The sequence below is a fragment of the Nesoenas mayeri genome (assembly GCF_963082525.1).
Source record: "Nesoenas mayeri genome assembly, chromosome: 11".
Classification (NCBI taxonomy): domain Eukaryota; kingdom Metazoa; phylum Chordata; class Aves; order Columbiformes; family Columbidae; genus Nesoenas; species Nesoenas mayeri.
This window is the reverse complement of record NC_137563.1, coordinates 4,408,883-4,420,747: the sequence shown is the minus strand read 5'-3', so window position 1 is coordinate 4,420,747 and position 11,865 is coordinate 4,408,883. Positions and strand designations below refer to the sequence as shown.

The 11,865-nt window shown below is 40.1% G+C and overlaps 1 protein-coding gene across 1 annotated transcript in view; it reads left to right on the top strand.

The window, feature by feature from the left end:
* Positions 1 to 459: 459 nt before the first annotated feature.
* The window catches only part of CEMIP (cell migration inducing hyaluronidase 1), a gene marked incomplete at both ends in the record, with an annotated part of 50,991 nt that continues 39,585 nt past the window's right edge, over positions 460 to 11,865 (top strand). Inside the window, 8 exons of the mRNA XM_080350883.1 lie at positions 460 to 535; positions 3,400 to 3,552; positions 4,237 to 4,375; positions 5,124 to 5,360; positions 5,733 to 5,912; positions 9,507 to 9,577; positions 10,232 to 10,327; positions 10,956 to 11,077. Coding sequence (XP_080207009.1) covers positions 460 to 535; positions 3,400 to 3,552; positions 4,237 to 4,375; positions 5,124 to 5,360; positions 5,733 to 5,912; positions 9,507 to 9,577; positions 10,232 to 10,327; positions 10,956 to 11,077 — 1,074 coding nt within the window. The remainder of the gene's footprint in view (positions 536 to 3,399; positions 3,553 to 4,236; positions 4,376 to 5,123; positions 5,361 to 5,732; positions 5,913 to 9,506; positions 9,578 to 10,231; positions 10,328 to 10,955; positions 11,078 to 11,865) is intronic.

Sequence of the window (11,865 nt, the reverse complement as noted above, 5' to 3'; positions counted from 1 at the left end):
GGGGGGAGAGAGGTGCCATCGAAAAGTTGCTTCATGAAAATTTCTCACTCTGCAAACGCCTTCTCTGTTGTGTTTCATTACTTTTTTGCACATGTGAATATTGAGTCTTGACACTGGGTATGTTTATACTGCATTCCTAAGGTGGTTTTGGTTACATCTGGTGGTTGCTTTCTGAGTGTCTATTTGGATTCCCAAGTGGGTTTATCCCAGACCAAACAAAGGGTGAGGAGCTGCTCTTGGTTTCTTGCTCTGTTCGGGCTGGTCCCGAAGCAGCACGAAGGTGTTCTCAGCCATAGAGCTGAATGGGAGTGACAGCGGGCTGGCATAAATTCACCTTTTTGTGCAGTGAATCATTTTTGCATGAGCTGGGGAGGGAAAAAAAAAAACCAAACAAACGTGACATTTGCTTTATATTCTTTCTTCACAGATATCTACCCAGAGAATTAAAAATCCTGAAGAATGGCTCTACCTACGTCCAAGTATCTTGCCGAAATCTTCATTTTCCTTCTGTTTGTGATCTCTTCTGTAAGCAGAGGTAAGTTTTCCTGCCACGGGGAAAAAGGACGTGGTTTTTAACATGTTTTTTACATAAAGACATCGCTGGTTTAGATTGAACAGGTTTTCACTCTTCTTTGTATAAGAAGAGTCAAGGACAAAATGAGAAATTTCAGGAGACAAGCAGATTTCTGATGTGCCAATATTCCCGATCACGGGCAGCTGGCATGGCAAAGGCTGACATTTCTAAGCAGGTGAAAGTAGCCTCAGGAATCCCTCAGATGCTGCCATGCATTCTTAAAACAAACCTAAATCCAACAAACTGCCACAAAGAAATAACAGAAGAAACCTCAGGTCCTGATGGCTGTGGCCGTGGGAGATGAAGTTGAGCATTTTGCTGCATTGCCCAAGCCCAGATGTGGAGAGCAAAAAGCTCTGGGGTGGGACATCTCTGTCCCTTGGGGTTTGCCTCTTCCAAGTAGCCCTTTTCCTTAAGCAGTCAGGGAAAGACGAAGAGGGAAGCTGAGTATACATATTCTAAGCAGAGCTAATTTGAGGGTTTGTATTTGTTTAAAACAAAGAGACCATATGTCTTGCCCCAAACATTGCAGCTGCATGAAGCAACCTTTCAACACTGTGCTCAGGCCCTTTTGGCCAAGAAGCAAAACATTCAGTTAATTCCTTGTGCTGGGTAAAAGTTACATTCTTATTTAAAAAATGACAATGAGAGTAATAGTGAGATATCTGGACAAACTGGTAGAAGATGCTCAGCCCTCCAGTGTCCTTGATGCAGCAAATACACAGCCCCTGCTCTCTGGTATGAATTGGTTAATGACATTGGGAATTTGAGTCCTATGTTCTGGATTGTGTTGGCTTTTGCTGATTGCCATACCAACCAGCAGTGTGAATTCCTCTTGATTTCCCCTTGGACTTCATTGTCTACCTCTCTGTTTCTAAATAATGAATTTTGGGGGCACAAGTCATCTGCAGGACTGCAGGAAACTCTTTTGGACACTAGCATAGCCAAGTAAATGGAAAAATTAACAAGCTTTTATCCTACATTGTAATCGAATTGATAAATTATACCTCTACATTTGAATCAATGTTTTTTGTTTTATTTAATTTCTCATCATGAGCAAATGTTTCTATCTCCCTTGTTCCTATGGGAATAACAGCTTATTTTTTTGAAATTGTTGTCAGTGTATATCACAGTTATATGTGAACATATATGTTTACAATGCAAGTCTCATTTCCTGCATGAAATATTTATCTTTTCCAACTCTTATTAATTCTGTGTGTCTTCTGGTAGGAACCCAGAAACACCTTCTTATTTTGCTCAATTACTGTAAATTGGAAAAAGTGCCTCTGACATTACTGATATACTTCCAGTTTCCAGCTGGCACAAGTGGTAGCAAAATCAGGTCCTGGATGTTTATCAGTATTTGACTTGCTACCTGACAGATTATTAGCCCTTTCTGGTTTGATCACGTCTATGGAAAAAATTTGCAGAGAGCCAAGACATACGTTGCCCATATGAAATGTCCCTTGCTTACCTTGAATAGCTGGTATTTAATGGGTCTCTGGAGACATCAAAGGAGTGGTTGGTCCAATTCTATTGTTTCCTTGACACATGAAACTGGTGGAGGAATCTGAGAGGAAACTGAATTGCAGGTGGACAGATTTTGTTTCTGTTGCTGTGGAATTACAAATGTCCCTCAAGTTTCACAGTGGCAACACACAACAGCTCATTGTCAACTACACCAGCACCAGGACATGTTTTCTTGCATGGATCCACAATATTGTCCTTTCCATTAATGGGATGCATTAGTATTTGTGGGGCAAAACCCACCCAACTTGCCTATACTAAGTGCCAGAGACATAACCCTGCTAAAGTCAAGGTGTTTATCCCATGCCTATTATTATTATTGATTTGTGGATCCTGTAGCTTTCCTATGGAGTTTTTGTTTTAAAGGATAACAATTGGAGAGTTGGTGAGAACTTCCAACCCTTTCTGATGGAAAAGGGCTCATTGTTCAAACTTCCACTGACCTCAGCTTCCTGGGATTAGAAAGGTTTCTACCCTCAGAAAATATGCATCACACATGGGACTCTTGCACAGTTTTGATGATTAGAGTAAGATGTGACACTTACACATCGAGTGAGATATCAGGAAAATATTTTATCTTAAGTAAATACTTCTGAGACTCTTGGATTTGGTATGAGAGCCGTTTAGACTAACACGTCATGGCAGTCTGTAATCAAATTTGCGTGTGGAGACTGGTGATGTGTGAACCCAAAGTGAACAAATCCTTATTGCTTCTGCCTGGAAAAGTTCACAACCCAGAATCTCTATCTTGTGAGATTCCTGTTGCTCTCTGTTAGTGGGTGGACTGGTAATTCTATGGTGCTTGGTGTTTCCATGTTAGTTTGAACACTTTTACTTTTCATCTTCAGTGGGCAACCATATTTTAACATATTCAAACCTCGCAGGCATTTTGGGGACATTTTTAAAGGTGATAGTTGTTTTATCCTTTAATCAGCATCTTCCCTGGGCTTGTGAAAGGCTTTGTGTCTGGATGGTATGAACGGAGCTGAATGTCACTGCAGGAAGGGCTCAGTTACAGCCTCTTCTTGGTAGTTTCTGGAAGCTGCATCCCTTGCAAGGCTCCTTCACATTGGGTAGCAAGTTTTCCATGCTTCTAGAAATCAGAAAACCATACAACTCAAGCTGTTTTTATTTTCTTTTGGTCATGACCCACATGTACTCTGCTGCACACAGATACCATTGTGTTCCAGGGAGTCAGCAAAAGGAGGTACAGAAACACTGTAAAGATGCCCAGATATGGAGCTTTCTGTCTTGCATCAGCCAAATGGTAATTGTCTTTACTCTCCATCTTTTTGCAGCAGAAGCAGCTGTCACTTGTCCTGATAAGGATCCTGAGTTAGAAAACTGGAACCCAGGTCACGACGAAGAAAACCGCATTGAAATCCGTAATGGCAAGAAGCTCCTTCTCTCTTCTTCTGCAACTGTCCACTCCATCCACATCACTGATGGAGGTAAAACGTGGTGGTGGCAAGGCTGAGGGAAATGCACTTCTCATTTCATTTTGCTTGACTAGTTAAATCACTCTGTCTCACACTGGGAGACCTTCCTGCTTCTTGCTGAGAACTGGGTGGCTACTGGCCAAACCTGGCTTTAATTTGGTACAAGGGTGGGTGGTAGCTGAGATGCTATCGGTTCTTTAGCCCTTATAATCAACTATTGGCTGTTCTTTCCAGAGAATTCACAAAAGTACTACAGTGTGCTCATTAGTTCCACTTCTGCGATTTGTTTAAAAAGCATTTTTTTTACTAATTCATTGTGCTGATAACATCATACCGCAATAGTTGTGTTCTCAGGGTCTCAGGACAGGGCAGATACGTATGTGTCTATTTGTCTCTAAGGAGAGAGTCATAGTGTTGCTGGTGGCTGCTAGTGTGAATAGCTTTTATTCATCTTAACTCTGTATTTCTGTCGCAATTTTGAATGAGTCCTCTTCCACGCAAATCTTAGCTGCATTCTTCAGGAATTGAACTGAGTAAAAAACATGTAATGACTTTAGGATTTGTATTGAAAGCTGTTTTGGGGAGGATGGGCAGAATTTTTCAAAAATCAAGATGAGATGGGCTTAGTACAATGTTTTCACACCCTCTGATGAGCTGCTGTATGTTAAAACAAATGTCATAACCTTTTCTGCTTAGGAAAACTGGTCATTAAAGATGATGTGCAGCCTATCATTTTGCGTACTAGACATATACTCATTGAAAATGATGGAGAGTTACACATCGGCAGTGAGATGTGCCCTTACCAAAGCAATGTGGTTATCGTCTTATATGGACGGTATGTATGCACGATAAAATGTTATCTTGGAACTTTCTAGGATCTCTCTTCCACAACAGGGAACAAAAATGTTCCTTAAAATGACATTTTCTAAGATCATTGTGCTCAGTGGAAAGTTCAGTAGCTTCTTAAACAATTTAAATGCCCTGTAAAAATTTGACGCAGTTTTAGTTCTGGTTTCAAACACTATTGGGAGATGGACATTGGGGTATTTGGGCATTCCAGAAAATCAGCCTGCTCTATGCCACCACTCAAGCTGATTTTCCAGCATAGACTTAAAGCCCAAAGAGTTATTTTATTCTGAAAATTCTTCTCCCTAAACATCCATTCATGAAAGTGGTGAGCCAAAGGATAATAGATTTATACCCTGCAGATTGCTACAGAATCTCTTAGATTTTCAAGGTTGCCCAACTCATATTTGACAACTACTAGATCTCCTAACCCATGGTTAGGATCCTAACTTCCTCCAGAATTAAAAAACACAAATATGTCATTCAGTCAGGACTCCAGGCCTCCTCTGGCCTCAAATATATAATTTGAATTCCAGATCACTGCTGGTCTTCAGTAGTTTCTAGTATTGTTTAAAATAATTTGTTTTCTGAGCAGTTTCTGATTCTTAGAGTAGTTGAAAGAAATACATTGCAGGTTGTGACTCTTCCATCCTTGGGCCGTAGCAGAACAAGGGGAAAGGCTCCTTGGCTGTTAGATCCAAACCCAAAACCGGTTCCTTTCCTCCCTCCTGCTGCAGAGCGGATGACGGCAGCCAGCCAGACCCCTACTTTGGGCAGAAGTATTTTGGAGTGAGTAAAGGTGGCACTCTTGAGATCCACGGAAAGAAAAAGCTGTCCTGGACTTTCTTAAACAAAACTCTTCATCCCGGTGGCATGGAAGAAGGTGGATATTACTTCGAAAGGAGCTGGGGCCATCGAGGTGTGATTGTCCATGTTATTGACCCAAAGACGGGTGCTGTTGTTCATTCTGATCGGTGAGTGACTTTTCGCTCTCTAGATGTGAGAATCTTTGGGAAGAGGTTGGGTCAGCATCTCAGCAAGCTCAGAAACACTCATTTTAGCATCTTGTTCAAATGAGTGTTATTGCCTTTATATACAGTTCCTTTCAGATCAGTAATCTCCAAAACCAGAGTGAGTAGTGTTACTCCCTTGCTATCCTGTCAAGTAGAGTTTCAACTTAACAGAAACCCCTAATATACCCTGTTAGACAAGTGTTTTTGCAACAGGATAACAATAATTCCTGTAAACAATATAAAAAAGTTATTTCTTTATAGCACTTGCTTTTCAGTACACAAAGCTGCGATGCTCACTGAAGTAAATGCTTTCGGGTACTTTTATCCCTTTAGGTTTGATACCTATAGAGCAAAAGAGGAAAGCATACGCCTTGCCCAGTATTTGGGCAGAGTTGCGAATGGCATGATCCTGTCGGTTGCCGTGAACGATGAAGGATCTAGAAACTTGGACGACTCGGCCAGAAAAGCAATGACCAAACTGGGCAGCAAGCATTTCCTCCACCTTGGGTTTAGGTATGTGCCAGTCCTGCCAATTCTCCCAGCACAGAGGCTTTATTATGCTCCTGAGATGTCCAAATAATTCCACCCTCTCAAAGGTACAAAGTTCTTTCACACAGAAAAAAAAAAGGAAATTTCTCAATGTGAAGTTTTAGAAGTTAATCAGATAGTTTACGATGCGCTCTGTCTCTATATTGGGTATTATTATTAGCAGATTGAGGAATAGCATACGATTCACATTTTAAAATATGTTTTTCCAAGATATTGTTCCTATCCCCCAAAGATTTAAGAAGCATATCTACATATACACAGTAGATTGGATGGGCTGAACATTAAGGAGGGTAGAATTATAGCCATGTAGCCCTGGATAAATACATATAGACATACATACAGCATCTTCTTCAGCTTGTCCAATACATATCTGGGGACTTGTGTAGCACAGAAATTTAGCAAGCATGAATTTATGCTGTGGACTGTAAATACTTCTGTGGCCAGTAGAGTGTCTGTGTTGGCACACACACTGTTGAGAGTATGTGCTATTTACCCAACTGTAGCCATTATATTCGCTGTGTTTATCTGAATTTATGTAGCTTTTTTTTTGAAGAAACACTAAGGGTGTCACTGCAGAACATGACCAAAAATCTGCCTTGTGGGGAGAAGTGACTCTGTGGGAGCAGACATGTGTCAGCTGGGCACATTCAGATGAAGTAACATTTTAGTTGTTTGATGAAGTGTTTGTGTCAAATACCACAGGGACTCCTGTGCACCAGATAACGCTTTTCAAAGACTCAACCAAGGTTGCAGAAATAGCCTTTAAAACCACGCTGTCTCCATCAGTGCAGTGCTTGCTCTCAAATACCCAGAACCCATACTAGAGCCCAGTAGCCTGCTGGGTTTCTTTTCAAACACTGGAATTAGGGAAACAGGAAAATATTTTTGAACATTGTACTTTTTTTGGGTTTTTTTCCAATGGTGCAACATGAAGAAGTTGATGGGTTTTTCATATGTTTATAAAAGCAAATTGCACTTGATGTTTTTAGGTTGCTGTGGTGTTTTAATGCTAGTTTCTCACTTCTTTGTCACAAATGCTTATAATGGAAATAGCATAGAAATTCATCCATGGAAGTGTGACTTTCAGCGTTGCTATTGTTTGCAGTCAAAAAGCTAATCCTTGCCATGCTGTCATCTGAAATCCCACATTATTTCCTTATATAAATAATAGGGACATTGTGGGTACCCTAATGTGGTAGTAGTTGGTAAATATTGTCTTCTGCCAGCATAGTGGTATGTGGAAAAATACCTACATCTTGGTGCATTATTTAAAAGGCTATTTTGGGGAGTGTTCTCAGCACTTAAGTTCATCGAGTTTCAAAAAAACTCACAAAAAAACATTGTCTGGATGGCAGCTGTAACCAGCTTTACAAAGACAGTTAGATGGCAGAGGGGAAGACAGGCAGCTTTGTCAGATGTGTCCAGGCTTTTCTCCTTATACAAACTGAACTTCCACTCCACTCCCTGCCCATGGCTGGGACTGACCATGGACATCACCCAGACAATGATGGTGTAAGCCCCAGGCAGTAATTTGGCACAGGACATTTCTGTTTCACATTTTGTGAGATACCACATAAGTCAGGCTATTCAGCCATAGACTGGGTTGTTTTCTGGCTGGGGTGATGGCAGGAGTTATATGGACAAATTCCTGTCTATATCTGCAGTTGCTCCATATTCAGCCAGATTGTAAAGTTGTGCAACTCCCCCTTGCTGTAGAAGAGCCAGTAAGCAATGCTGATTTATCCAAGAATGTTTCTGTGCTGCTGGCATCTCTTCCAGTTGCCTGTTTGCTGAGTCCAGAATATTAGGAATGAAAGGAAAATCTTGCATTCCTCCTCTATTGTAGTTCTTTGGAAAACTCAGTTTGTTCTCTTACGCATAAGCTTTTTTTTCCCTTCCTTTCTTCTACTAATAAATTAAGCCTTTCAGTGCTTCATGACACAATTGTTCTCTTTTGAATCCGACCTGAATATTGCTGGTTCGGCTCTGGATTTACTGGTCCCTTTATTTCATATAGCCCGAACAGATTGCCTGTGGCCTCATGTGCTGGGGTTGAATGACTTTAAAACTATTTTTAGTGACAAAATAACTGGAAGACACAAGTATTTTAACATAAGAAATCGTGCCAAAGCTTGAGCTGCAGAACTAGCTAGCTTCTTATTCTTTAGATTATTTTTCAGTTTATTTGGGGGCTGTTGTCTTTTTTGTCACTTGTCTCAAAGTTGATGCCAAAATAATAATAGTAGTAATCATAGTAATCATAATAGTAATCATAATAGTAATAATAGTAGTAATAATAATAGTAGTAATAGTAGTAGTAGTAGTAGTAGTAGTAATAATAATAATAATAATAATAATAATAATAATTATTATTATTATTATTATTATTATTATTATTAATGTGGGGGGCCTGGGCATGGCATGGGGTGCACCAGTGCTGCCCAGAACCTGCTCCTGCCAACCCCAAAGCCCAGGGCTGTGAATCTCAGCTCAGGCCGGTGGTGATTTGTGGCTATCTGTCAATGTCTGTATATGTTTTCTTCTGAAGTCCCAGAGTGTTTCATAAGTTCGTTTATACCAGCAGATGGTAAATGTAAGGTGACCTGCAAGACTCAAGGGTGAACCTTCATGCAATTGAAATCACGGGGTATTTATACTAATAGAGACATGATTTAATCTATGGGACCGTTTGCTAAATTCAAGGTGGGGGTGACAGTCTCCCTACAACCCTAAAAGCGTATTTTTTATTCTGTTAGTCATTAAGAGCAGATATGCTTGAACTGTTTCTATTTCAAAGATAAAACTCCCTCCTGACCCCCACTAATTGAGTTCACCCCAAGGCTGGGAGGCACTTTGCTCTCTGTCTCCATTGCTTGCTCATCCATGTGGTCATTCTCCAGTGTTGCTGATAGCTATTGAACCCACTCAACCAATAACCTTCAGGCGGTAATGAACTTACTTCTGAAATAGGATCAGATTTGAAAAGACAATTCAGACTCATAAACCTTTATCCCTGTTCAATGTTCAAAACAAGGAAACTAGATATCCAGAGACTGACTAGGTAGTTTTTATTGCCCTTTACCAGCCAGTCTGTCTTTTAGAAATTCTCATGGGTCATTCCAAAGAACTATTGTGATATACAAGGTTCCAGCGTGAGCTAAATTTACTTATGCAGAAGTGGCTTCTTTTCGTATTCTTTTGTGTGTGCAAGTGTGCACAAACACACACACTCGAAAGATTTTCAGGCTCCCCAAGGAGCTGCCAGTGTCCTATGGGTCTGTCACACACAAGCCTTTTTAAACATTCATTTAGAAAAGAAACACACTTGTTATAGGAGTGTATTAAGTAGGAATTTGTCTTGGAACTTCCTTCTCTTTTGATATATTTACTGAAGAAATATAGAGTTTTAATATATTTTTAATTTTAACAAAGCTGCCTGTCACACTAATCAGACTGTTTTGTATATGGTGCCCCTGAGAAATGCAAGAACACAGTGATGTAAAAAATATGCATCTCAGACATGACATAATTGGATCATTTCTCGTTTTCATTTTCCAGGCACCCATGGAGTTTTATTACCATTAAAGGAAATCCCTTCTCTTCTGTTGAGGACCACATTGAATATCAAGGTGATTAATGCACAAAATGCTGGCTTGACATTATCTCTGGAAATTATTGGAGTTATGGCTGGATTAATTTGGTCAATGGTGTTTTCACTTGATATTGCTTTACATCAAAGCTGCGAGCAATTGATGGCTAGACATATTTAACTGAATGTTCTCTGTATATTATATGTTGCTTCTTCCCATTAACACAGCTGAGGCAGTTGAGTGGGATGTAACCTGGGTTTTCCAAACCCTGAGATGAAAAGGTGAGATTCTGCATCAGTGTAAACCCATGTAACTCTGTTGAGCTCAGATCTCTTAGACACAAAGCTATGGAACAAACCCTGTTGAGTCTTACTGTGTCTTTTCATGGCATTTTCAAGAGCACCTAACAATGTGGCTCACTGCAACATCAAACAAAAATAGCAATATATTACAAATCACTGGGGTTTTTATCCTGTCTTGATTTTTGAAGATTTTTCCTCCTGATTGTCCAAGCAGTTGTAAAAGTGTCTGAAACCTCATTCCAGGATCAGTAAATTTTTCTGGAAGCTTTGCAGGGCTAATTCTGGATAACGTAGCCAAAATATGCAAACACACACGTGGTCTGTTACCTTTTCAGCTCTGACTTTTATTGATCGCATTCAGGTATTTTACCAATGTTTATTTTTTTTACAGGTCACAAAGGGTCAGCTGTGGCCAAAGTATTCAAACTATTCCAAGCTGAGAATGGAGAATATTTTAATGTCTCCTCAACCAGTGAGTGGGTTCAAGGTAAGAGGTCTGTGTGCCATTTAATTCAGTGGCAGACAGTTGACAAATAGGGTGAATCATCCTTTTTATTGCAATACTTTTCCATTTGGGAAGAGTGAACTTGCTAGCTGTTATTTACATTGCTGCTAACACCAGTAAAGAACACACGCAGATTCTTTCCCCAATTGTCTCCAGGACTCTCTGAATAACTGGGATCCTTTTTCCTTTTACTGCATTGGGTATGAAATTCCATCTCTTATGATCTAAGAGATCACACACAACCTCTTACTGCTTTTGACTGCATAGTCGTCATGTCCATGTTTCAGACAACATAGAGTAACTGGTTGTAACTTGATCTGAAGATCAGAAAAGGCAGCTAAGGAGGACACAGATCCAAAATCCATACCTATTAATAATGCTCATAGTGCATACTCCAATTGTGTCGCTTTTAATAACTCTGCTCTCCCTTGGCTGGTTACACTTCACAGCATCATTAAAAGCAGCTGACAGAGTGGCAGGAAGAGGCAGGAATCAGATCATCAGTGAAGAAACCTGTGCATGATATCTGAGATCATATTATGCTTCATGCATTGTTGCTGCATTCAAGCTTGACTTTCAAATGACTTTCCTTGTTTGCGCTTGTCTCCAGATGTCGAATGGACAGAGTGGTTTGAGAAGCCTGATAAAGTGAGATCTAAGGACATGGAGAAGCTTTCTGACTTCAAAGCTGCTTATCCTGATAAAATCTGTAGGCAACCCATTGACATACAGGTAGGTCAGCTTACCACTTGCTTTACAGCATCAAGTCCTCTTTGGACTGACCCTGAATCCCCAAATAATTGTGCCTGATGGTAATTTTTGTTTCTAAATAAAAGACATTGACTATTTTACTGCTCTCATACATAACCAATAAGATCTGGTATCCAGCCTTGTATCATTCTGAGACAAAAGTTTATAGAACTGAGAGCCTTTCTGGCTTCTGGCATGAAAAGGAGTACAGATGGGATCATGGACAGCACAGATGCTATCATGAAATATGTGGTTCCCTGCTGGAAGATTAAAAAGAAAAAAACACATGAAAATTTCAGTTTTTTAAATGGTCCTGGAATGGAACCTACCTAAAAAATTAATCACACAATGTAATGAGATGGTAAAGCTACCAGCTGTAGAAGGTTGGAAAAGTATTGGTGAGCTTGCAGCCATTTCTTGGAGTCAGGTTTTTTTCTCTGTGGGAAGAAATCTGAATTCTATTTGGGGCTAAACATAATACTGATGCCATCAGTCTGGCATGCTGAGCAGAAATCATATACCTTTTCTGAGACTGCAAAAGCCTCTTTAAGGACAAACTAAAAAAAAAGTGAGGAGTAAAAACCAAGCCTTTTTTTGCAGATCCTCACCATATACTTTATATATCTACCTGGTAAAACATCTACAGCAGAAGCATTGCCCTGCAAAAGACAATAAAATACTTGATGTCTGTGGGAGGCTGAACCTCAGGTTCCTGCATACTGTGAACCAGAGGAGTTGTTCTTATTCACAAGAATGTGGCTATTGAAGTA